Consider the following 26,348-nt stretch of genomic DNA (forward strand, 5'->3'; position numbering starts at 1 on the left):
CGGAATTACCATTTGGTATTGGAGTTGTGTTGAGAATGAGGGAGATAGTGCCAAGAAGCGCCACATAAGAAGGAAATGTCAACCCTACAGCTCTATCTCTCACAAAGTAGTGGAGTATCAAAACCTTGAGACAAACATAAACCCATCTGTATTCTCTCAAAAGAATATAGAGTTAAAAAAGCACATAAACAGTTACTAGGTGCATTCTCCCAACAAAATGCTATCTATTGAAATTCGCCTGTCAGCCAGGGAAAATGAATGAGAATCACTACCCCTGGGTCTAAATATTTCCTATGCACACGTGAGATTCACATACAAGGAAGGCATTGACAATGCAATTGTTGTTAAACCATATCAAGGTTAATAACAATGGTTGGATCTTGGACCATGTAGTTCATCAACAAAATATTTAGACTAATACTATAGTATTGAAATAAACTAGGTTCAAATTGATGAGGCGAGCTAACATGTAATGTACTTGGACTAGGCTAAACATGTACTGTGTTAAAAATATAATGAGCTTGTAACTTAATTATGTAACAGGTTGGTCTGAGTTGGGTAAGGGTTAAAATTTGTTAAACCCTGACCCAACATATTCAGGTTTAAAAATGAACCCATTAATGCTTCTATATCAAATGGCTCAAGTTTGTCATTAAAAAAAAGTGGATTGGGTCGAATTTACGGGTTGATCAGGTTTTTATTCACCCTTACTTCCTATTATAAGATAAAACAAACGCCAAAGAAATTATGATATAAGTTTGATGAACGAGTAAATAATTAAAAAAATTATGCTTTTATTTTTACTCTAAATATAGATATGCTAATCTCTGAAGCATCTTAGCACCTGAAATCACAACAGGACAAAGTAAAAGATCTCAGATTTTACTAAAGATATTATTGATTAAAAGTTTTAAACAAAATTTAAACCTGCAAGGTTATAAAAATCCTCCAAGATAATTCATCTAAATAATAGTTAAATTGATTATCTGATCAAAGTGGATCCCTTTTGTTAGTGGACTTTCAATAAAAATTGCACAATATTCAAATTATATCTATACTATACTATTATAAGCGAAACATGGTTTCTTTTGCTCGGTCGGTTAACACCTTTCTAAAAAGTATGTTAACACATTCCAAAATAAAATTTAAACAAATATAATTTAGTTAAAAAAAGTTAAATCATGTATCTGATATATTTACCGACTCTATGAATTATTATCCAACTTGATTTTTAATCGTACTCAGCTTCTTTCTTATCTTTTTGTAAGGAAACAAAAACTTTCCAAATTTATTTTTGCAATTCAAATTATAAAATAACAAAATAATTAATAACTCAAGAAAAAAAATATTACAAAACGGTACCAAATCATCCACATACATCATTACTATTCAAAAATACCACCTTTCTATAGTCTCTGCACGTGACATTTTAAGATTTTAACTATCTAAATTTTGAATCATTTAATAATATAATATATACAAATTAATACGTAAATATTTTAACTTTATTAATATCAATTATTTATTATATCATTTTTTTATTAATTAATATTAATAATATATAATTATTGTTCTTTAATTTATCTTTAAAATTTGCGTATTTCCTAAATCATTTATCAAAAAATTAGAATTATCGTATTCGTTCGGTCTCCGTGTGAAAACACATTAGCCTCTCATAAGAGCTATTTACATAAACAATGAGAGCTATTTACATAAACAATTTTTTTTTAAAAAAATCTAAAATTGTTACCTACATTGTATATTTCTTTAAATGTAAGTTATAATATATTATATATATAGACTAGCGTTCAATAAAAAACCCTCTTAAAAGCCGAAGAAGAAAACATTTAAAAAAAAAATTAATTTTAAAAATTGAATAAAGATGTAATTGTTTTTTTATATTCATACTGTTCCCATAAAGTTAATTAGAAATAACAATTTGTTTAAAAATTTTAAGTGAATCATGAGAAAAATATTAGAATCTACTTTAATCTCATTAATTTTAAGAATAAGTTTTTAATCTCATATATATTGATTCAAATTTTGATTTTAAAAATTATGTAATGACTAATGTAATGTTAATGAATATTTTAAAATATGATTATCTTAAAATAAACTAAAATATATTTCGAAGCTCATTTTAAATCTTAAATTTTCTTGTTACCTTTTTAAGCGGGTCTTCTCTATAATGTTACTATATATATAATATATTATTCATTTATGTATTTACTATTACAATTATTAATGAATTTTCAACATTTTCATTATTTTCTTTCTTGACATTTTCTAGAAAAGAAATTTGGTTAGTGATGATTAATTTTCAAAATAACAAGGTGATACAAATATTGTATATATTTTGACAAGAGGTTATACAAAAAATTTGATTAAGAGAAAACTGTTTTGCCAATAACTAAATTTACTTTATTAAACGAAAAATTTATTATTTAAGTTTTATCTTATTTAAATTAAAATTATAATAATTCTCAGATAAAAAAAGATTATAACAATTATTTATTTAGTTTTTTTGAGAAATTGTAGTGTGGAAACAAGTTGGCAAGTTTCCAAAATCAGGAACATAAATCAAAACAAACGGGAAAATAAGGTTTTTATGTTACCCCCTCTTTTATATTTAAGCGAACAGACAGAAATGCAGCAGCAACAACAGCTCATGTGTCGGTAAGAAGATCGGAATTACACAACGTCGGCACAGAACTAGCAATTCCGGCGATTAAGCAGGTGTCTCTTCTTTTTTCCTTTAAATTATTTAATCTTCTGCTGTAAAGATTAATATTTGCGGGTTTTTTTGTCATTCGGGTCGGGTCTAGGGTTTCAAATATTTGAATTAGGGAAATTAGGTTTTGTATGCGGGTCGGGTTTAATTAGGAGGCTTAAGTTAGGGTTTCTGGATTGTGGAATTAGGGTTTCTATTACGTTCATTATGGGCAGTGGATTGTTGTGTATAATTAGGGCTTGTATGAACAGTAGCTGAGAGTATTAGTAAACAGTGATCTTAAGAATTATCCTCTCAGCTCGATTACTATATACTACACGTTTTTTATATAATTCGTCCAAGTGTAAGAGCATTAAGAGCATTTTACACTGTTTTCACGTCATTTTTACGCAGAAGTAGTGTAAAGGTAATGGTATTTGACGTCATCCGCACTAGATTTAGTGAATATTTCTTGTACTTGAAATGTTATTTTATTTTTAAAAATGGAAAATTAACAATGTTACTGAGACATATAAGGAATGAATTTGTTTCAGTTAATGAATACAAAAGTAATGCTATGATTTAACAAAAACTTTGAAAGTTACGCTAAATTTGGTAACTTGGTGTAATTTTAAGAGTTGTGTTGAAGTTGATTATTTTACACATTTTGGGGTGAAAGTACATATATAGAGTTGGGATCAAGGTGATCAGTGAACCAAAAGTATGTTCTAGATAGAATTGAAGTACTGATTGAACAGTCCTGTCAAAAAAAGGGTACTGATTGAGCTGAGCAAAGGCACAGAAGCGAACAACCACCGGGACAATATAGGACATATTGATAAAATAACCCTTATGGGCTACTGAAAAACCCCCAAATGATCTGGATCCTGGTTAATGTAAAGCAATCCAATGTACTAAATGAGTCTAATAAATATCTCTTTCTCTCTCCCTCTCTCTCTCTATATATATATGTATATATAATATGATCCGACTGATCCCCATTATTTTTCTATCCTCTAGACTCTATGCTATGAAGTTGAAGTATATTATTTGTAAAAGTTTCATTGGTTGAGGCGACTATTTTGACTGTGAAATGGATCAAGAACATGTAAAGCTTAACTTATGTTAAGCATTTCTATCCGAGGAAGTTGCAATTGGTAGGCAAGACACCAAAATTCAACACTTTAAAATTTTAACATCAGGTGTGACACCAATTTCCCGAAGCTCCTACCTGCATTATGTACCACGTGAGCCAATTCTTTTGTGGTATTCAAAAACAGAATTTGAGGTTTAAGGTGTGTAAAAATGAATATAAATAATTTACTGTAGATCAGAATAATAGGTCTGATGTATTAATCTGATAGTAAAAGAGCCTTTATATAGGCTTGGTACAGGAATACAACACTCTCTATACAAATCTGCTAATTACTACAAGACATTCTATTCTTAACACACAAGAAATGAATCCCAGGATTTCAGGAAACTAATTGATTTGTTCCCACTAACATATCAGTAATATCAATTACTGATTTATTTCTAGTTCTCCAACACTCCCCCTCAAGCTGGATGAAAGATGTCCTTCATACCCAGCTTGCTTATAAGTTTGTTAAATTGTCTTGTAGGAAGCCCTTATGTCAGCTACTTGTTCAGTAGTGCTGATGTATGGCATGCATATGAGTCCAGATTCAATTTTTTCCTTGATAAAATGCTTATCCACTTCTACATGCTTCGTTTTGTCATGAAGTACTGGTTTGTGAGCAATGGATACTGCTGCTTTATTATCACAGTACAACTTTATAGGCAGTGGATGAACAACTCTCAACTCTTCAAGCAACATTTTAATCCATAAAACTTCACACACACCATGAGCAACTGATCTGAATTCAGCCTCTGCACTACTCCTTGCTACTACATTTTGTTTTTTACTACGCCAAGTAACAAGATTTCCTCCAACAAACGTACAGTAACCTGATGTAGAACGTCTATCTACTAAACTTCCAGCCCAGTCCGCGTCAGTATAAGCTTCCACATGTAAATGACCATGTTTCCGAAACAATAAGCCTTTACCTGGTGATCCTTTTAAGTATATGAGGATTCTATGAACAACATCAAAGTGTGTTTGTCCAGGAGCGTGCATAAACTGACTGACTAAACTCACGGCAAAAGCTATATCTAGACGAGTATGAGACAAGTAGATTAATTTCCCAACCAATCTTTGATACCGTCCTTTATCTAGAATTTCTTCCTCTTTGGAGGGTAGTAACTTCAGGTTGGGTTCAAGAGGGGAGTCTGCTGGAGCACAACCTGTCATTCCCGTCTCATTAAGCAAATCAAGAACATATTTACTTTGGTTCACAAATATACCTTCTTTGGACCTTGCAAACTCCATTCCCAGGAAGTATTTAAGCATGCCTAAATCTTTAACCTCAAATTCAGCGGCCAATTTAACTTTAAGTTTGTTTAATTCTTCGCTGTCATTTCCTGTTAAAATTATGTCATCGACATACACAATTAAAATTGCTATCTTACCTTCTTTTCCGTGTTTATAAAACATAGTATGATCAGCTTGGCTTTGTGTATAACCACAACTCTTTACTGTTTTTCCAAACCTTCCGAACCAAACACGAGGAGATTGTTTGAGACCGTATATAGATTTTCTTAATCTACATACATTGTTTAAACCCATTTCTTTCTCAAACCCTGGTGGTAATTTCATGTATACCACTTCCTCTAACTCTCCATTTAGAAACGCATTTTTTACATCTAGTTGATGTAGCGGCCAATCAAAATTTGCAGCCAAAGACAACAGAACTCTAATAGAATTTTACCTTAGCTACAGGAGCGAACGTCTCCTGATAGTCAATTCCATGTGTTTGAGTAAACCCTCGGACCACTACTCTCGCCTTATACCTTTCTATGCTACCATCAGCCTTGCATTTTACGGTAAAAATCCATCTGCACCCAACTGATTTCTTACCTTTAGGCAAACTAACAGTGTCCCATGTACCACTTTTCCTAAGAGCATTCATCTCTTCCATCACAGTTGATTTCCAATTAGGAACATCAAGAGCTTCCTGAATATTTCTTGGAATAAACAAGTTTGAGATTTTTGAAGTATATGCTTTGTGGTTAGAAGAAAGTTTCGAATCTGAAACATATTTAGCCAAGGGATATTTAGTGCATGCACGAGTTCCTTTTCTAATGGCTATAGGAATATCAAGATCAGATGTTTCATGGTTATTAGGTAACACTGGAGCACATGGAGAATGAGAATTACGTGTGATTGTGATAATTGGAGGTCCAGTTCCCCGAGGTTGAGATTGATCAGTGCTAAGTAAAGTTGGTTGCCCTTGATTTTGTGACTTTCTTCGAGTATAAACCAGAAGCTCAGGATTAGGGCGTAGTGTTTCTCCCCCTGTTTCAGATGAAATAGTATTTGGCACTATAGTTCTAGTATTTTCCCCGTCATACATATTTTTTGTACCACTTTGTTCCTGATTTTTAAAAACAGATGACTCTTCTTGAGTGGAAACGATTAAGTTGGGTACTGAATTAGGAGAAACATTCAAAAAATTATCTTGCTCTTTCAACCCACTCTCCCCCTGAAATGAATTTTGAAAGTAAGGTTGCTTCTCATAGAAAGAAACATCCATACTTACATGAATCTTTCTAGTTTGAGGGTTATAGCATTTATAACCTTTTTTATTAGAAGCATACCCTATGAAAATACATTTTTCAGCCCTAGGATCAAGCTTGGATTGATGATTATTAGGAATATGAACAAAAACAATGCATCCAAAATTTTTTAAGGGCAAATCAGAATACATGTGTGAGAGTGGAAATTCCTTTTTGAAACAATCAAGAGGTGTGCTATACTTGAGTACACGTGTAGGCATTCGATTAATTAAATAGGTAGCTGTAAGAATAGCATCCCCCAAAGATACTTCGGTACATGCATAGAGTACATCAAAGAACGTGCAACTTCAAGTAAATGCCTATTTTTTCTTTCGGCAATTCCGTTTTGCTGTGGTGTGTCAACACAGGCAGACTGATGTATTATTCCTTTTTCTTTCAAAAAATCACCCAAGAAATTATTAAAATATTCAGTTCCATTATCAGTGTGAAGAATACCAATTTTTCTTCGAAACTGAGTTTCGATCATTTTGTGAAAATCTTGAAATAATTTTGCAACATCAGATTTTTCATTCATCAAGTAAACCCAACACAAACGAGTGTGATCATCAATAAATGTCACAACCATTTTTTCCGAGTTAAACTAGCAACTCTAGAAGGTCCCCAAACATCACTATGAACTAAAAAAAATGGTTCTGAAGGTTTATATGGTTTTGAATGATAAGGATTGCGATGACTTTTAGAAATGCAGCAACTCTCACAATATAAAGATGAAATATCAAAACCTTTAAATAAATCCGGTAACAAGTGTTTAAGATATATAAAACTAGGATGTCCTAGCCTTAAGTGCCAAAGCATTATTTTATCATGAACAGAAATTGAACTAACAGTACTTAGGCCCTGAGCATGTTTATTTTTGAAGTAATCATCAAAATAGTAGAGTCCATCAATCAACTTATCACTGCCAATCATCTTCCCAGAGTTCCTGTCCTGAATTTCACAATAAGAATCATTGAAAACAACACGACAATTAGATTCTTTCGTGAGTGAACTAACAGAGAGAAGATTGCAGGCTAGTTTAGGAACATGGAGTACAGATTTAAGATCTATACTTTGAGTCAATTTTATAAGACCTTTTCCTGCAATAGGTGTGAAACTACCATCGGCAATCCTAATTTTACTAGAACCAGAACACGGGGAATAAGAATGAAATAAATTTGATGAACTAGTCATATGATCAGAAGCTCCTGAATCAATAATCCATGGAGTGGAAACTAAATGACTAGAAAAAGCATCGGGAATATTACCTGTTTGTGCCACAGAAACACTAGGAATACCAGACGAAGAATTGGATGATTTCAGCAGTTTAAGATAAGAAGATGACTAATCTGCTCCTTGTTAAAGGGACTTGTCTCTGCTTCATTTGCTGTTGGAAAGCGGTTATTTTGGTCACCAGATTTACTACTTTTCCAGTTTGGTGGTTTTCCATGAATTTTCCAGCAGGTTTCACGAGTGTGGCGTGGTTTGTTGCAGAAATCACACCAAATTCGTGGCTTTTCTTCAGTCCTTTTTTTATGTACAACAGCCTTGTGAGCTGTAATATCAACACTAGCAAGGGCAGAATTTTCAGCTTGTGAAATAATATTTTTTCCAAGCATTACATGACGACGACTTTCTTCCCTTCGTACCTCTGCAAACACTTCACTGATTGAGGGAAGAGGAGTCCGGCCAATGATCCGAGCTCTAACCTCCTCAAATTCAACATTAAGACCTGCAAGGAATTTGTAAATACGATATGCTTCCACGGTTTTCCTGGTTACGGTATCTTCCCTTTGTCGAAGTTCACCAAGCTTCAAAGTTAATTCATAAATTTGGGATTGATTCTTCAAGTCAGAGTACATCTCAGTCACATTATCCCAAAGGTCTTTTGCCGTGGAGTAGCACATGTAGTTAGAACTAATATCTTCATCCATTGAATTTACAAGCCAAGTCATCACCATTGAATTTTCAGCATCCCAGGTTGAATAAGTCAGATCTGTAGATGCTGGTTTTTTTGTTTCTCCAGTCAAATACCCAATTTTGCCTCTCCCCCTGATGTACATCCGAACCGACTGTGACCAGCGTACAAAGTTGTCTCCATTTAATCGGATAGAAGTGATTTGAACAGGGTAGGACTCAACATGGGGTTGATGAGTGTTGGTTTTTGTGATAGTTTGAACAATTTCAGATGATTCATCAGACATGGCTTAAGGGAAGAAGATGAAATTTAACTACAGGGTAGGAAAAAAAACAGGGTTGTAGGTGGCTGTTTAGGGTTGCTCTGATACCATGTAGATCAGAATAATAGGTCTGATGTATTAATCTGATAGTAAAAGAGCCTTTATATAGGCTTGGTACAGGAATACAACACTCTCTATACAAATCTGCTAATTACTACAAGATATTCTATTCTTAACACACAAGAAATGAATCCCAGGATTTCAGGAAACTAATTGATTTGTTCCCACTAACATATTAGTAATATCAATTACTGATTTATTTCTAGTTCTCCAACATTTACACAAAGTAACTAATAAATATCTCAGTCTATATTCCCCACATATATAGGTTTATTATGTTATAAATTCCCCACAACACACAAAAGTATGGAAAATGATAATGAGAAATTTAGTACCAAATATTATATCTGTTACCAAGTGTTTCTGTTATGTGTTTTACTGTTTTAGAATAATGCTATCGACTAAATGTTTTTCGTCAATGGCACCTGAATCTTAAACATTTAAGCAGTAGACTGCTTGTGCAGTCGAAGTGTGTCCATTAGCCTTTAGTGGCAACAGTCACAGAAATAGGATCCTCACTCAAGTGTTATTTAACATCTACCGAAATTTTTTGTTTCTTATCTCTATTATTTATTGCATGGCCTTTCATTTCAATGTCTTTACTTATTTCCTAGCTTGTTAATGTGGACGGTGGACCTTCCACTTCGGTGCTTCTATATATAAAAGTTGTGCGACAACTAAAATCTTTTACTCAAATCGAAAAACCTGTCTCCGGATATACATGTATATGAGATCATGTGTTCCTTATTTGTTACATATTTTTATATTTAAGCTAGCAAAACCTTAATATTGAAATCTTCTGAACTCAGTGTAAGTCTGTATGTTTTCGTGAAGGTTAAGAACCGCCTTCTATCTGTTACAGTAGAACCCCTTTAAATTAATACCCTCTAAAGTGGGTCCTCTCTAAATTGATAAAAAAAAATTCGGGCCCAAGTCGGGACCGGTATTAGAATTTAATAACCCCTCTATCGTGATAAAAAATATTTTTTTTTCAGAAAATTGTAGTGTTAAATACTGCTCCTGACTTTTGTATAAAGTGATATCTGGATTAGAGCACATTTTTGTATACTCTACATGTATGAAAAATAATTTTTGATATTAATGTAGGAAAAAAATTCTAGTCTAATACTCCCTCCGTCCCTCCCATTTTTTTACATTTTGGTTGGGCACGGAGGTTAAGGAAAATGATAAACTAGTGAAGTAAAGTTAAAAAAGTGAGTAAAATAGTGGGACCGATTAATATTTTATGTATAAAATGGTTATAGTGGAGATAAGTAGTGGATGTGGTTACTTTTTATATTATAAAAACTTTACTATTTTTGGAAAATTTTGAAATGTAAAGAATTGGAAGGGACATCCCAAAAAAAAAAGTGTAAACAAATGGAAGGGATAGAGGGAGTAACTTCTAATCTGTTCATGATTTTAATTATCTTTAATTGGTCGTTGTAATCTTCCTATTTTTGAAGATGTTCATAGAAAGAAATAATATTATTGAATTCATAAGTGATTTTTTGGTGTAAAAGTATTAAAGTACTTTTGGTATGTTTTCCAGAATTAAAAGTAAGTATGTACATTGTATATATTAGTGTGTAAAAAATAATTCTAGTTTAAGTTGAAAAACATGTAAATCTCCCTTATGTGATAACCTCCCTAAAGTGATAATTATTCCCAGTCCCAAGGATATCACTTTAGAGGGGTTCTACTCTGGAACCTTTAAATCTAATATATGCAATGGTTTGTTTTCCCTTTCAAGAAAACTTAAAAAACAGTGATTTTTTTACTATTTCAGATGTCTCTCCTCTTTTGCACTATATTTGTGTTGTACTCTTCTTAATTTTCTTGAACAATCGTCAAAATTTTGTTTTAGGAACCATATTAAGTTTAAAACGATGGGAACAGAATACTTTAAGGAGTCGTGAGGCATGCATGAATATAGTCCAGAACTTCCTGTTTCAGTCAATGTGTCTATTGATTCTATGGGAGGAGTTCTAAACCACAAAGGTGGTGTTAGTAATGACCTTTCTCAACATCAAACAGTCATTGAGGATACAAAAGTAGAACTAAGGTATTATGGCCCTTTACTTTTGTTATGAAATGAAATATGCTATTTAGTTATAAGATGTGGAAGCTCCGACTTCACACTGTGATATAAAATAGCTGTTGTTACTCTTAACAGTCAGCATTATGTTTGTTACGAGCAAGCAAGAAGACAGTTGGAGTTTCTTGAGCAAGTAAGCATTGAAGATTAGTTCCACTAATATCTTTCCAGAAGTATTAGTTTGCTATGAGTAATTTCATCATATTTGCAGGGTGGTAATCCTCTGGACTTTAGACCCGGGAGTACCGCTTCGCTTAGTGTTCAGTCTACTTCGTTGACAGATCAACATCCTGATCAGTTTGTTATCGGGTATTTTCCTCAGTTATGACACTTTGAAGAAATATGATAACCAGTTATTCTTGTTCCCTATTTTGTAAGGCAAAACATGATAAAAACATGGACATCACTGCTTTAGTCATTTTCAATCCACTTAACATGAGTAGAAAGTGGGTTTATATATAGTTATAGATGTTATGTCTAATTAACAATTTCCCAGTAATTTTTGGTTAGCATACTCTTAATCTGTTGCATGGTTAAATCAGTGAAATAAATTGTTTCATGTTCGATTTGGCAATTTATTACCTTGTTCCTTTAAAATTTGGCCAGATAAATTAAGATGGATGATGTAACAAAAGTAATATCATAATAAGAATCATCTATTTTAGCATGTAGCCCTTGCCTTATTTGGTGATACTTGTACTTTGATTTATAATGTAATATGCTGTTATTGCAGTGAAGCAAATGGTAGTTTTGCATTGGCTGCTTCACCTCCAGGGGATTCTGATGAAAGTAGTGGAAGGCCAGGAGCTCCTACAGCAAATGAACCTAATAGTGCTGATAATCTTATGCTATTTGTCAAGGAGAATGGCATTCCTAAAGGCGAAAGGAGTTTGTTACGATCCAGTAGGAGTACTGCTGGTCCTTCTGAACAGTCTTCACAGTTGGTTGGAGGTCAACATGCCAAAGAATCAGGTGATTCTACTGCATTTGGGCTCCCAAAGAAAGCATACAAGCGAAGGAACAGATCACGTCCAAACCGTGACGGAGTTCGATCAAATTCCACGGATATATTTCTGTCTTCGAGCGGTAATACCGCTTTGCATTCACATCATGTTCCAAGGATGGTAAAAGGTTTGGCAGTTGATGCAGACAACCAGAAGGAAGACCATATGATTTCTTCAAATTCTAATATGAATTCAACAAGTCCAAATTGTAGTATAGTTCCTATGGAAGAACCATCTAAGTTCCAATTAGATATGGAATTGGATGGTGGGAATGCTGTAGAATTAACTATTTCCGAAACCGAGGGAGTTCCTTCTAATGCCCAGACAGATCCTAGTGCTTTCATAATTATGCAAGACAGCCAACACAATCAAATTCTAGAATCTGACTCTCAGAGAAATACAAGCGAATTGGTTCTTTCGAGACCTGAATCTCAAGCAGGAAGTGAACAAGTCCCTATAGGAGGTGAGGAATGTGACCCATCTCTTGCTATAAGCAATATTGAAGTTCAAGATACTTGTAGTCTAACCAATGGATTTGATGGGAATATAGGTGGTAGAAAAGATCCATTAACTGAAGTTGGTAATAAGAATGCAGTATTTGACACTAAGGGTGTGGATTTGGAAAGATCTGGCTCCGGAGCTGGTGTTGCGGTAAATGGGATTGTTGATAGTGAAAATTTTACCAACCTAAAAAGTATTGGTTCAAATGGGTATACGAAAGAAGATGCTGTGGAATCTGGGGAGCCAGCGAACATGAAAAGTACCAAGTCAGCTGAGGATAAAGATGAGAATAAAGTCGATAATATATATGATGTCACTAATGCCAACAACAGTATCTGCAACAGCCAAGGAAATGGTTATTTGTTCAGATACGAGGAAGCATTGAATGAAAATGTATTTACTTCAGAAAGTAAGGCTAAAGATCTTGTTGTGATCGAGGGGAAGGAACAATTGGAAAACACTTTTTTAGAAAACGAGAGAAAGCCCAGCAATTTGGATTCTAATCACCCCAATGGAATTGAAGATACCCGTAAAGGTGGACTTAATTGTTCCGTAGATACATCCGTTCCAGATATTCCTGATGCTGTGTTTTCTGCTAGAAGTTCCACTGTTTTCCCCGAAAGACAAACTTGTTCTCAGGACTTGAAATTGGAAACAAAGGCGCATGAAGATTCTATTCTTGAAGAAGCCCGTGTCATAGAGGTTATGACATTGACCCTGGTACATTTCCGTTACTATCTTAAGCGCCTTGACTAAAATTCTCCGTTTGAATTTGTTATCAGGCTAAGCGTAAGAGAATTGCTGAGTTATCTGTTCATATGTTACGCCTGGAGAACCGCCGAAAATCTCATTGGGATTTTGTCCTCGAGGAGATGGCATGGTTGGCAAATGATTTTGTACAGGTCTGACGCAACTTTAAAGAATTGGTTTCTTGTTTGTATCTCGTACTTTTCTTTACATATTCAGAAGGCTTCTCCAGTTGGACTTTAAATTACTTTCTTAGTTTTCAGTTCTCATCTTGTTTTTTTTTCCTTTTTTGTTCTTTTTAGGAGCGACTTTGGAAGACAAGTGTTGCTGGTCAAGTTGGACGTCAAGCTGCATCCGCTGCTCAATTAAAATTTAAAGAACAAAAACGAGTTGCACGCAGCTTGGCAAAAACTGTTATGGACTTCTGGTGTTTGATAGAGGTAGTTCTAGATATCACTTAGCCACGTGTTGGTTCTTTAGTATAAATATTACATTCATGTTGTTGATTAAAAAATTATCTGTTTTGTTAGTATTACAGGTTCTGTTCCTTTTCTTAATACTTTTGCAATATCAGTAACATCTATTATATATCTCAATTTTGGGTTCTTCCTTTTACATGAAGAAGCTGCAACATTAGTCACAAATTGTTTTGTAGACTAGAATGTAATGTAGACCATGGAGGATCACATGTGAATTGGTTCATATTAGGGTTTGCAGGTTTCATGTTCCTCAGTTAAATTTTATTTTAAGTTTTTTGAGGTGATTTTATGATCGCTTCGAGTAGGTTTTCGCTGCAGTTCAAATCAAACAAGCTTTATACGAAGAAGTGGCCGATGGGATACGTTAATCCTTTTGTTGCAATATCTTCATATCAAACTAACATCCGAAATGTTATGTAGAAATTGAGAGACATAAGAGTTGATTAATACTTGAGATTCATTATGCTTCTTACAAATAAGTGTATAATATTTAGTAGGCAGCACACGGACACTCTAGGTACTATGGATGCATTTTGTCTTAATTATGTGATGGAAAAAAAGGAATCTTAATTAAGAAGAGAGAGAAGAAAATCATAAGATTTAATGAATTAATTATATGAGCTTTCCAGGTTTTTGCTAAAGCTGTATAGGCATGACCTAAGAAAAAACCAAATTAACCTGTAAAAGACTTAGGAACCCTAGCCAGGGTTTTGTAAATGGTTCTAAACAGCGTAAGTGTCAATCACCAGGTTGTAATAGCTGCCTAAAAGGCCTTCATATATGTTATTTGCTGATGTGTTGTTACTTATTAAGTTTCTAAATATAAATAAGAGTATCTGCATATTTTTAATACCACCATATCAGAAATTTTCAACCATTGCACTTGGATTTGCAATTGAACTACTATGAAAGTTATAGAAATGATTTACCTAACATCTAGCAGTGGTCTGGCTTGGTAATGTGGAATATTTTTCGTCTATTTGTGGAATTCGTTGAGATTTTTGAGCGTGTCTTTTCGTGCATGCTTGGCTGCTGTCTTAAACATTGCTTCTCTGAGTCAGTACCAGAGTGTTAAGCTTCAACAATGACATTATAATTTTTGAAGGAAATTATGGGGTAATTAAGGATATATGTGGAACTGCTAATTACAGTCTTGCTACTTATGGTGGGTGTGGCAGGAAATAAGCAAAGAGCAGGAGTTCCAAAAGCCTGGTAAAGATTTTGGACATGCAGTTCAGGGATATGCTTTAAGATTTCTACAATATAATAGCTCCACTGTTCAATATGTCCAATCTGAAGTGGCTGCGACTCCTACGATCATATCCAATTTTGGTGTTTTGGACATCTCATGGAAGGATCACTTAACAGAAGTATGCGCCACCAGTAAATTAATTTTTATGTCAATTGTAATCGTCAATATGATCATTGCAGCGTAGGCTAGGCACTACAAAGGATCTCCCCTATTATAGGAACCAAGTGCTGAAGTTATTTTTTAAATTTGTTTCTTGTAAATATCTGTATCTTCATTTTATTCAGGAGATCCTCTTCTATTCAGTCCCTGCCGGTGCAATGCAAAACTACAAGAAATGTATTGAATACCACTTTTTGCAATTGGAGGTAAATATTGCTCCCAACTAATGCATTTTATTGGTGAAGTGGAAAGTTATGATAGTTTCGTCTCCTTGTGCTTCCTGTAATTACATGCATAGATAAGAAAGTATGAAAGAAATGAGAAGTCCCTATCATTGTGCAGTTCAGCCCTAGTTTTTTGGTAATAACTATATGCTGTTTGGCTGTTTATGAAAACGAATTATATGTCAATTAATGCTAGCTTGATGATAGAAGTATATATGTGTTACCTCTGTCATTGTCCATATAGATAGGCTTGGTTTAGCAACTTCTTTTTGTAATTGTGGTAGAACAATTTAACGGGATTGATATTGTTGTATCCTCATATTAGGATGTGATTATCTTCACTTATATTTAAGAAATAAATAACTGAACTTATGGAATGTTGATAAGTTGCAGAGCTGGCTGCTGTGTTTCTTGTGTAGTAGTATTTTGAGGTATGTCAAATGCAATGTAGAGAAGGTTAGTGTCAGGACGCTTACTAATACTTTTCTAGCAGTAGGTCTAGAAGAGTCAATGTCTCAGTTTGTTTCAAATAAACAAGTTAAACCTTGTCAATGGTTCGAGTGTTTAGACCATAAAAAATGAACTTGTATCTGTTTCATATTTAGTTAAATATTTGATATTTTCCTAGCGCTGCTATCGTTTTCTCTCTTTTGAATCACTTCTTCAATCTATCGCTCATCTCCTTTCTATTTATTTAGTTTTTGTTCATGTATCACTACAGCCTTCTCTGTACTCTCTGATCATCATCTCAATCTTACACAAGTACTGTTTCTATACTAAATCATCTAGTGATTCCTCATACTGAGCAAGTCTGATAACTAGAATTAAGTGGAAGATTTATCAACTTTCTCAATTGTTTGTTATTTAATAGTCATACTGCATGCTTCTATCTTCTTGTCACCTGATTCCGGGCATAGTCAATTTAGGTATTTGTTTACACTTTACACATGTGTGTGTGTATGTGTGTTAATCTGGCTTAAAATGGACATTGACGCCAGGGGTGTGCAAGCCGTAGTAGTTTCTAGTTTGTAGTATTAGTGTATATTGTTGGTTGTCCCTTCTGAAGGACTTGTACTCTTTCTGTTTTTTATGTCTAGTTGACTGCATGTCCACTGTTAGCTTCATGTTTTTCTTTCAAGTAAAGTAACCTCGTGAATGTAAAATTTGGATACTGTTTTTTATGTCAGTTGACTGCCTCACTGTTAGCTTCATGCTTTTCCTTCCAGTAAAGTGATATTTTGAATGTAAGATAAAGACCTGGACTCTGGAAGGAATGTTTTGGAAACAAATTGCCACTGTTTACAAAATATTGCTAGTGTACTTGTATATGCTCTATCAAGTTTTGATTCATTTTGTTCAGGGTCTCATAAGTAATTGTTATGTTCTTTTTAACTTATTCTGTTCAGCTTAGTTTCATGGCTTTCTTCAATATATTGATCACATTTATCGTTTTGTGATGGTCGACGTCCTTAGAGAACTGGCATTTGCATGCAAGAAGAAGTGGAGACATCTGGTTATGATGCCTTTGCAGGTAATGGGTACCTAATTGCAATTTGATTATAATTGCTTTTCAGTTCATTATGTATCATTAACAAGTCAGTAACTTTTATAGAGTATGGTTCTCGAGAGAACACAGTGGAAGAGGATGAAGGAGAAACAAACACATATTATTTGCCTGGAGCCTTTGTAAACAGCCTGCCATCTAAACTGGCAAAGAAAAAAAAGAAACATCTGATAAAGGGATTTGCAGCTAGATCATATGAAATGGAATCTGATTCACAATTTTTGCAATCTAATGAAAAAGCTGGAAATCATCTAACTTCTTTAATTGGAAAGAGGGCCTCTGACACTCTTAATGCTTCAATCCCAACTAAGCGTTTGCGAACTGCTTCGCGGCAGAGAGTTTTAAGTCCTTTCAATGTAGGAGCTCACGGCTGTCTTCAGGCACCAAGCAAGACAGATGCTTCTAGTGGTGATACAAACTCTTTTCAGGATGATCAGAATATTTTGCAAGGTGGATCACATGTCCTCAATAATACGGAGGTTGAGTCCGTACGTAACTTTGATAGGCAACCGCAATTTGCCTCCTCCGAAGCATCACATAAACCCAAGAAGAAAAAGAAGGCAAAAAATTTGGTATACTTCAGTTCTAAACAATTAACGGGGAAGACATCATCCCCCTTCTATATGTTAGCATAATGAATTTCTTTTTAGTCTGTGTGTCCGTTTCTTTTAATTTAGGGGATCATGTTTGTTTCAGGGTTCAACATATGAGCACAATTGGAGGTCTGATTCCAATTTTCCAAATGAACAGGTAAATTTCTGTTTATTCAATATGTATTGTGCACTCTACATGGAATGTTAAATTTACTGGTGCTATTACTTCTTCCGAACTACTTGAAGTAAGTAATATTATGAAATGACTAGTGGATAAATGTACTTAATAGGTTCAATATTTTTACTTGTAAAAAGGTGTATAAGAATGTGAGATTGATGCGTATTCCATTATAATGTATACATGGATGGTAAAAGAGTAAGATTTGCAAAATTAAAATGTAATCCAAGATATAAGAGAAGGGAGCAATTCTGGTACTAAGAAATATTTGCTGCCTAGAAAGAAATGCAGAGCTGGTATAAAGAAAGAAATGCTGATGCCATGCATTATGAAATCTTCTAGGTGGCTGCTCCAGCATGGCATATATTCTTGGTTCATTCTGGGATATTTTAGTCTAGCCTCCCTGTATATCTATCCAACTCATTTTTTCTAATATGATGCTTCTGCACTTGGTATAAAGAAAGAAATGCTAATGTTATGCATTATGAAATCTTCAAGGTGATTGCTCCAGCTGTAGTATATATGCTTACCTCGTTATGCAGCAATCGTGATAATTTAGTCTAGCCTTCTTTGTATGTATATCCAACTCAACTCTCTCCAGTATGATGCTTCTGTTCTTGGTTGTTCTTATCAATTTGGACAGATGACCTTTAGAAGTCTTTTATCATGCTTGTCATGGCCCCAAGTTGAACCTCGAAGCCCCTGTACCATCGAGAAGACAGTTGACAAGCTGCCCTGCTAGTTGTAAAAAGTCAACAAGTCATTCATATACATATGTTTACAAGATTTAATATATAACAGAACAAAGCACATTAAATTCATTATTTAAATCAAAAGCAGGAGAATATTAGTCAAAATTGAGCATAGAATAACATCCAAATACCAAATGGCAAACCTGTCCAGGAAAATAAAAACATGAGTGATGGCGGAAATCTAAGTGATCGATCTCAATATAATGTTGTCTCCATCTTGTGTATTGTCATTGGTTGAATAATGCTGTTTATCATTTTTGTTGTTCGTATCCCTTGTATGGTTGTAGTTGTTGGTGGGTCTGAAAATGTGTTCTGTTAATAAGATTTCAAGTTTGCCGAGTTGCTGTGAAAATGTGCCATTGGTTTGGGTTATATGTGATGGTTTCCCCAATCACATTTTTTCTTGGAGTTTTACTGGCAGGCGGCAGCAATAATATGATTATGAGATTTTTATCACTTCGGAAGTTGGGGATCCCTACTAAGTTGTATAGTGCGAGAATTATTGTTAACCTCTAGCATTAGACCGGGACTAAGGTTGTGATTTGAGCGTACATCTTTTTAGGTCGGGCGAAACCAATTCTCAGGGTGTGACGGGCGGGGAAGGCAAAAACTAGCTGCTCAAGCTGAAGCTTTTTTCGTCTTTCTGATAGACATTCTGGTTCGGTTAGTGAGACGGTGACTGTAGATACCAACCTTGTGTTAATCTACATAAATCCCATTTTCAAATCTGTCACCCTTATCTCATCTCTGGCCAATCAAATTTTCTTTTTATGCAATCCTTTTGTATCTTTTTTTGTATCCGGTGTTTTCATTCTATCGCATCCCATACATCGTGCTATTTTATCCAATCTATTATGTGCAGTCAATGTTTTTAACTGTGTATAAACTATCATCGTCACACATCTTGCAGTAAAAGTTTTTGCAATGGTAATAAAGTGGGAAGACGGGATGTTATAAATATCACGAAAAGATTAAAAACCAAATTGGGTAGAGGCGAGTAGGTGATGATGTAGAGGAATAGCTGGGAACACTTTAACATGTATTGAATCAGTAAATTCTGTAATCTGTATATGATAGTTGGAAGTTTGCTTGATTATCAGATTAAATCCTTTGCCGAGCCATTAATTATTCGTTTTTAAGTTTCAGACAGTAGATATTATAGTTCTTTAGTATATGCTAGCTATACAAAGTTCTTTTGTGATCTGTAATAAATAACCTCTGTACAACATAATTTAATATTTATTCTGGATATTTAGTCCAACCTTGCTTTGAATTTTTTTTGAATCGGGTTTGTCTCCCAAAAAACCAAATCCCATTTGAAATATTGCGTCAAACTGAAACCTGAAGCAGATAAAGAAAAAACGTCAATGCAATCCCAAATTGTCTAGTGGCACATCTAGTTGGACTTTGCAAAACTGGGGCACTATATGTCCATAACCTTAGCCTGGACTGCTGTACCATAAATTTATTCAGCACATATACTCATCAGCTTGTATTAGCTTCATACACCGACATATACAAGTTAGTTATGTAAAAATAGCTATGTATTTATGTTTGAAGTGCAAACTTGTTTTACTTGAGGGGACAAAATCCCTTCAAATTAACCTTTGAATTTATCTGGCAGTTACCTATGAACTGGCTTAGGATGTTGTACAAATACAATGATGCTGCTCAAACCGTTCTTTCTTTGCTCCATAAGTGACAATAAGCTGCACTAGCATTCGGCCGATTTATTATTTTATAATTTTCATTAATCAACAAAAATTATTTTTCCATCGTGATGCAGAGGGATAATTGTAAAAGGAGATTGGAGAATAATCAGTTTGAATCAAATGGAAGCAGTGGTACATCTTTTTTACACTTAATGATGCTTCACTTTGTGATTTATCTCTATCTTAACACCTCCATGTTTTTATGAAGGTTTATATGGTCATCATATTGGGAAAAAACCAAAGTTAATTAAGCAGTCACTGGATAATTCAGCTGACAATGTTGCTCCTGTGAATTGCTCAAACTCTTCCCCTGCGGCTTCCCAAATGAGTAACATGCCCAACCCAAGTAAGTTTATCAAAATGCTTGGCAGTCGGGATCGGGGCAGGAAAACAAAAGGACTGAAGGTAATTTCTAAAGTTTGTCATGCAACTTACAATTTGTTACTCTTCCTATCAATCAACTATATATGTTGGTGTTTTTTTATTAAAGAAAAATAAAAATGTTGCAGACGGCTTCTGGGCAGCCAGGTTCAGGAACTTCATGGTCACTGTTTGAGGACCAGGTTTATTATTATTATTACTATTATGATTATTTCTACTAGTACAACTTTTCAACTTTGGTATGTTGCTGAGATCTACTCTTTTTTTCTTCCAAAAGTTTGATCGTCCAAGCTTATGCATCAATTAATGACCACGTGATAATACTATTTTCTGTGATTTATATAGGCTCTTGTTGTTCTCGTCCATGATATGGGTCCAAACTGGGATCTAATCAGTGATGCTCTTAACAGCACTTTGAAATTCAAGGTAGACATGTGTTTTTATGAGTTTTGTGTATCATGTTTCCAATATCCCGGGTGCAAGTTAAATTCCATGCTTAAATTTAATTGTATATTTGGTGTTGAGAGTTTGACACACATAGATGGTTTATTTTGCTGATTTATTATGTCTAGGACTACATACATATCTTCGTTGTTCATCATATATGACTTTTGTCAGAAAATGAACTTTATGTTTTTTTTATTTAGTGCATATTCCGCAAGCCTAAAGAATGCAAGGAACGTCACAAAGTTTTAATGGATAGCCCTGGCGGCGAGGGGGCTGATAGCGCTGATGATTCAGGGTCATCTCAACCTTACCGGTCTACTTTACCTGGCATTCCAAAGGCAATATTTTTTTAAAAGAATCTCTCTGTATCTTAAAATTATTATACCTTCATGCTGATAGGTAACTAGTGATCCTGCATGTTATACAGGGTAGTGCGAGACAGTTGTTTCAACGTTTGCAGGGGCCAATGGAAGAGGATACTATTAAATCACATTTAGAAAAAATAACTGCAATTGGCAAAAAACAACATCATAGAAAGGCACAGGTCAAAACTCATTTCCAGAGAAATTCTTTTGCATCATATTATTTATATGCCCCTTGGCTTTTGTTTAATCTGTTACTTCAACTGAAGTGATAATTTTCAGGGTTTTACTTGACTTGTGCTATGACAATTTTCAGTTACAATACATTTTATGCATGTGGATATTTATTTTGATCGTCAAGGTTCTGAATATCTTTTTTTTTTATTTGGTGGACGTGGTTGAATAAAAATGCAAGGCCAAGTTACATAGTTGATGCTGTAATGCTATACTTCCTAAAGTATTTTCTTGAACTTGATTTAGTTCAAAAATTCATGATGTCTCTTTGTAGATTTGATTTTCTTGCCCTATAAATCTTTTTTCTTTGCTATTGCTTGGTGAATTGTATAATCTTTCTTTCAGAAGGGAATACGAGGATGTACTTGCGCACCTGATAGTAATTTTAAATAAAGATAGGAAGACATTTTGTATCATGAACCTATATTTCTTTTGAAGCCGGTCATTCAGGGTGGAAATATCTGAAATAATTATTGAAAGATTTGTTACATTAATAAATATATACCAGTTCCTAGCATTATAGTCTAGTGTAAGCCCCTCTTTTCTTGTTAACATAAGTAGAGGGTTTGAGTCTCAGCAGAGGCATGGGTGTGCGTGTTTTAATTTCTTTAATTGGCCATTACTAAAAAGACAAAAAATAAATAAATAAGGGGGTACCTCCTCTTAAACTATGTCATTCGTTTTGTCTTGAATATTCTTTGAATGATCACCAGGATCCAAGGCAGCTCCAGCAGCCCCACAATTCCCATACATATGCGCTGTCTCAAGTTTTCCCAAATAACCTGGATGGAGGGTCTATCCTGACGTAAGTCTTTTTCTGGTTGTTTGCATCATGTGTTCTCTATATGTTAGTTGACCTTTCCACATTTCCACCCATTTTTTCTTCCATAACAGTACAATTAATTTTAATAAGCTCTCCCTATAATTTGATTCATCAAAGGCCTCTTGATCTGTGCGATGCAACTGCTTCTAGTCCAGATGTTCTTTCCCTTAATTATCAAAGCCCTCATGCTAGCGGGTTACCAAATATAAATCAGGGTAGTGTCACACCAATGCTTCCTGATTCTGGCGTGGCATCCACGAGTCCTGTTTCTGGGAGTAATTTTTCGTCGGCATCTAGTCAGATCAATGCTTCTGTAAGGTAATATTATATTAACATGTTTTAATTTATGTTACAATTATCATATTTTGAATTCTGTGAGTAGTTCCTTGCATTCTGCTTCAGGGATGGTAGACCTGGCATCCCGAGATCTGTATCAATATCAACTGATGAACAGCAGAGACTGCAGCAGTACAGTCAAATGTTGTCTGATAGAAACTTCCAGCATTCCAATATTCCTGTTTCTGGGGTCCATTCAGGAAATGATCGTGGTGTTCGCATGTCAACTAGTGGCAATGCTGTGGGCTCTCATCATGGATTGAATAGAAGCATGCAGATGCCAAGACCAGGACTTCAAGGCGTTGCCTCACCGTCCATGGTTGGTCCTGGAAGCGTGCTTTCCTCTGGCATGATGGCAGTGCCAAACCCTGTTAATATTCACTCCGGTCCTGGCGCTGGTCAAGGAAATCCTATGATGAGACCTCAGGATCCTATGCGTATGATGCGGGTGAGTTATCTAAATAATGGTAATTTGAAGTGCTTTTCAATTCACAAGGCTGTAAAAGGTGATACTTGATAGCTTAACAATCTGAATTGTGAATTTGAGACATGTACAAGTAGATCAGTTTGGTGCTTTATCACGTAAATATAGATACTATTTGCCCCAAATTCCTGTTATTTTATTACTATACCCCTTACCCGCACCGACATCCTCTAAAAGGATTTGCTTCGAAATTAGTAGTGATGGTATTGGAGAAGAGAGAAGTTGCACATGTAAGGGAGGGTAAGGCTAAACGGGCTGCCACTACACCCCCTTCCCCAGTTAACTGGTGCTTGCTGCACCAGGATTCATTGCACAGGAGTGAAGAGCTTGAATAAATATTTCCATATGGGCTGAAGTAGTTTTAATTAGGTGAGATGGTTTAAAAGGAGAGTTTTGGCTTGTAAATATTAAGGTACAAAGAAATTGCAATTTTCAAGTGGAATATTTTACTAGACTGATGAAGGTAGCTCAAGTAGTAGCACAAGGCGTTGAGAATAACATGCTTGATTTTAAATGCATTTGAAATTCTCCTTGTGAGGTTAGTGTGCGGCCACAGAATTTTTAATTGCACAATTTGGAGGACATTTACAGGTTAGTAGGGACAGTATCTTTTGAAGGCTTGAGGCGCAGATGAAATATAATATAGTTCAGGTTGAGTTTGGTCATACACGTTGAATGCAATCTTAATGTGTTAACAAAGAGTTATATGTCACATGATTTAAAGATGCGAGGCATTACACACTTGGCGAGAATTAGTCAGGGACAATGCTCTTAAAGGCAAATATGGCAGCAATTGATCATTAAATTGTCCTCTGTGAATATGTTTTATTAATTGTCCTCGTATTGTTTAACAGTTTGCAAGTTATTGCTCTTGCATAGACTTTGGTTTGGAAAAATTATGTCTTACTGGTTGTCTTAAGACTTGAATGTTGTCGATTTGTTGCTATTCAAAATATGTTCTTGACTATATATCTTGACTTGGAAAACAGTAGATTCTCATTATTATTTTTGTTACTATTGTAGCCTACTCAGAATGTGGAACATCAAAGACAAATGATGATCCCAGAGCTTCAGATGCAGGCTTCACAGGGAAACAGCCAGGGGATAGCTCCATATGGTGGATTAAGTTCCTCTTTCTCTAATCAGACTACTGCCCCTTCTGTACCATCATACCCACTGCATCACCAGCAGCTGCATCCGATGTCAAATCAGCAAACCCATGTGCTTACTAATGCTCAGCATCAAGCCTTTGCCATTCGTATAGCTAAAGAGAGGCATATCCAGCAGCAGCGTTTATTGCAACAGCACCAGCAGCAACAGTTTGCAGCATCAAATACTTTGATGGCGCATGTTTCAGGACAGCCTCAGATAACAGTATCATCTCCACAAAATAGTTCCCAGTCACAAATTAGTTCTCCACAGGTATCACTGTCACCACTGACGGCGTCATCCTCAATGAGTCCAATGTCTCAGAATCCGCAAAAACATCACATTCCACCACATACTGCTGGGAGGAACCCACGAGTTGGTGGCAGTGGGTCGACGAATCAGGTGGGCAAGCAGAGACAGCGGCAATCTCAACAACAGCAACTTCAGCAATCTGGCAGGCAACATCCTCAACAGCGGCATCAGTCACAAGTGCACCATCAGTCACATTTGCAGCATCAGAAGCAGTCGGGTCCACCCCATATATCTCGTCAGCCGCAATCTCAGCAAGTGCTGTTTTCTGGTCAAACCACTTCATCAAAGCAGCACCAACAAACTCGTACACATTCTGAAAATAGCAATCAGAATCATCTTTCACCAGTAGCTGGTCCTACATCTACTTCTAGTCAAGCTGTTCTACCAAACCAACAGCAGCGCCTACAGTTGCAGCCGCAGCTGCACCCTAAGTTGTTAAATCAACCTCAGGCAGCGATTCAGAGATCGCTTCAACCAAATCGTGAAGTGAACTCTGACCATACAAACGAACTTCAAGCTAGAGAAACTCAAGCCAATCTGCACCCCACCAATAGTTTCTCTCAAATTGCTTCAACTGATCCAGTCCCCAGCTCTGTTGATGTGGCTAATGCAATGTCAGCTGTCTCCTCTTCCGGTACTCAGTCAAAGGCATCGGACCAAGTGTCTGATTCTAGTATGTCTAATCCTGGAACACCTATGGGTTCTGCTGGCACTCCACCTCTCACTATTGAGCCACCACCCCCTGTCTGTCAAGGGATTGAGCAAATTCACTCTTTGAGTATGATACCCCAAGTAGGACCTGACGGTGCTGTAGATTGGTCGAAGGAGCCCTTACAGCTGCAACCTCCGCCGCCGCTGCCGCCTCTGTTGGAGGAGCAACAGGAGGAATCAAAAAAACAAGAAGATTCAAAACAGCCGCCGCAACATGAGTATTTAAAAAAACAATCCCAAGAACAGTCTCCACTCCTTCTAGGAGGGGGTATCAATACAAGTCCTCCCCAACTGTCAAATTAATGTCTTCTGGCAGATTGAGCAAGTCAGTGGAGCGGCTAGTCCTGTTATGGTCGTGTCTGCAAGCTTGTTGCAACAATGTGTAGGTCTGCACCATATTGCAAATAGTTGTCCAGCTAGGTTTGCACTATTATGATATCAACAGATGAAATGATGGCTGCACAGTTTTTGGGAAACCAGAGTTGACGATTTTGTGGCTTTGTGCAGATGAAGCTCGGAGTTGCTGACAGGATTATGAGATAAACAGGGGTTAGTAATTATTATATTAACAGGCCGAAAAGACTTGTTTGAAAGGATAGGGAAGGGTTCATTTTCAGGGATCGTGTACATTACCATTACCCTTGAAATTGCGGGAAGAGAAACCAATATAGATGTACATGTACAGGGTTCCTATTCCCTTTTTTTGGGTAGTTTTCCCTCTCTCCCTCCCCTCTCCCAGTTGGGTTCCCTTCTCATAGGAGGGGCTTTTTACACGCCCATAGGTCAACCCCATGTATTAATATTATGGCACTTTGTAGTTAGGAATTAGTAATATCATTGTTGTAGCTTAAGCTTAAGGAATTTTTTGTGAATATAAATCTTTTAGTGGAAAACTGGCCAGTTGATGTCGCTTACAAAATCTCTGCCACATGTACTATAGGAAAACTAGTGCAGAATCTTCTCTCACGGATTCTTATGATGAAAGGTCTCATATCTCTTGTAAATGCATTGCTAGCATTGCAGTAAAAAATACTTGCTCCCAAGATAATTGACCACTCGTCTGTACTAATTTTAAAATCGCTCATAACATCCAAACTTTTCAGGCAGTTAGACTTTTCTCCTAATGAAAACGAGAAAAAAACGCTAGTGTATCCGTCGGTGTTC

General features: G+C 35.6%; 2 protein-coding genes across 5 annotated transcripts; one reads left to right on the forward strand and one right to left on the reverse strand.

The window, feature by feature from the left end:
- Window positions 1-2,579: 2,579 nt before the first annotated feature.
- On the forward strand, window positions 2,580-26,077 carry LOC141707586 (chromatin modification-related protein EAF1 B-like). Of its 4 annotated transcripts, none has more exons than XR_012569094.1 (23): window positions 2,580-2,736; window positions 10,550-10,747; window positions 10,859-10,913; window positions 10,992-11,089; window positions 11,514-12,987; window positions 13,068-13,187; window positions 13,335-13,472; window positions 14,690-14,881; window positions 15,048-15,128; window positions 16,620-16,677; window positions 16,759-17,282; window positions 17,407-17,460; window positions 20,020-20,077; window positions 20,154-20,350; window positions 20,455-20,508; window positions 20,672-20,752; window positions 20,974-21,111; window positions 21,201-21,317; window positions 22,083-22,174; window positions 22,310-22,510; window positions 22,595-22,976; window positions 24,036-25,604; window positions 25,692-26,077. XR_012569094.1 is itself a non-coding variant. In XM_074510816.1 (23 exons), exons 2-23 carry the CDS (start codon window positions 10,605-10,607, stop codon window positions 25,485-25,487), a joined length of 5,622 nt encoding a protein of 1,873 aa, XP_074366917.1. In that variant the 5' UTR covers window positions 2,580-2,736; window positions 10,550-10,604; the 3' UTR covers window positions 25,488-26,077. The 4 variants fall into 4 exon arrangements, 2 of the variants coding, with proteins under 2 accessions (XP_074366917.1, XP_074366916.1); XR_012569095.1 differs by having other exon boundaries at window positions 24,036-25,570; XM_074510816.1 differs by having other exon boundaries at window positions 11,514-12,247; window positions 12,335-12,987; window positions 24,036-26,077.
- LOC141705998 (uncharacterized) lies at window positions 7,023-8,683 on the reverse strand. Its single transcript, XM_074508848.1, has 2 exons — window positions 7,651-8,683; window positions 7,023-7,333 (listed from the first exon to the last, which is right to left on the reverse strand). The coding sequence occupies exon 1, from the start codon at window positions 8,584-8,586 to the stop codon at window positions 7,702-7,704; it is 885 nt and encodes a 294-aa protein (XP_074364949.1). The 5' UTR covers window positions 8,587-8,683; the 3' UTR covers window positions 7,023-7,333; window positions 7,651-7,701.
- Window positions 26,078-26,348: the final 271 nt, after the last annotated feature.

The sequence above is a fragment of the Apium graveolens genome, chromosome 2 (genome assembly GCF_009905375.1).
Source record: "Apium graveolens cultivar Ventura chromosome 2, ASM990537v1, whole genome shotgun sequence".
In the NCBI taxonomy this organism is placed as follows: domain Eukaryota; kingdom Viridiplantae; phylum Streptophyta; class Magnoliopsida; order Apiales; family Apiaceae; genus Apium; species Apium graveolens.

Bases quoted from the DNA above. Each gene is read 5' to 3' on its own strand.
- LOC141707586 (XM_074510815.1), top strand. From the start codon at position 10,605: ATGCATGAATATAGTCCAGAACTTCCTGTTTCAGTCAATGTGTCTATT. The intron at 12,988-13,067 runs GTTATGACATTG...ATTTGTTATCAG, and splicing joins AAGAAGCCCGTGTCATAGAG to GCTAAGCGTAAGAGAATTGC. The intron at 22,977-24,035 runs GTGAGTTATCTA...TTACTATTGTAG, and splicing joins ATCCTATGCGTATGATGCGG to CCTACTCAGAATGTGGAACA.
- LOC141705998 (XM_074508848.1), bottom strand. From the start codon at position 8,586: ATGTCTGATGAATCATCTGAAATTGTTCAAACTATCACAAAAACCAAC.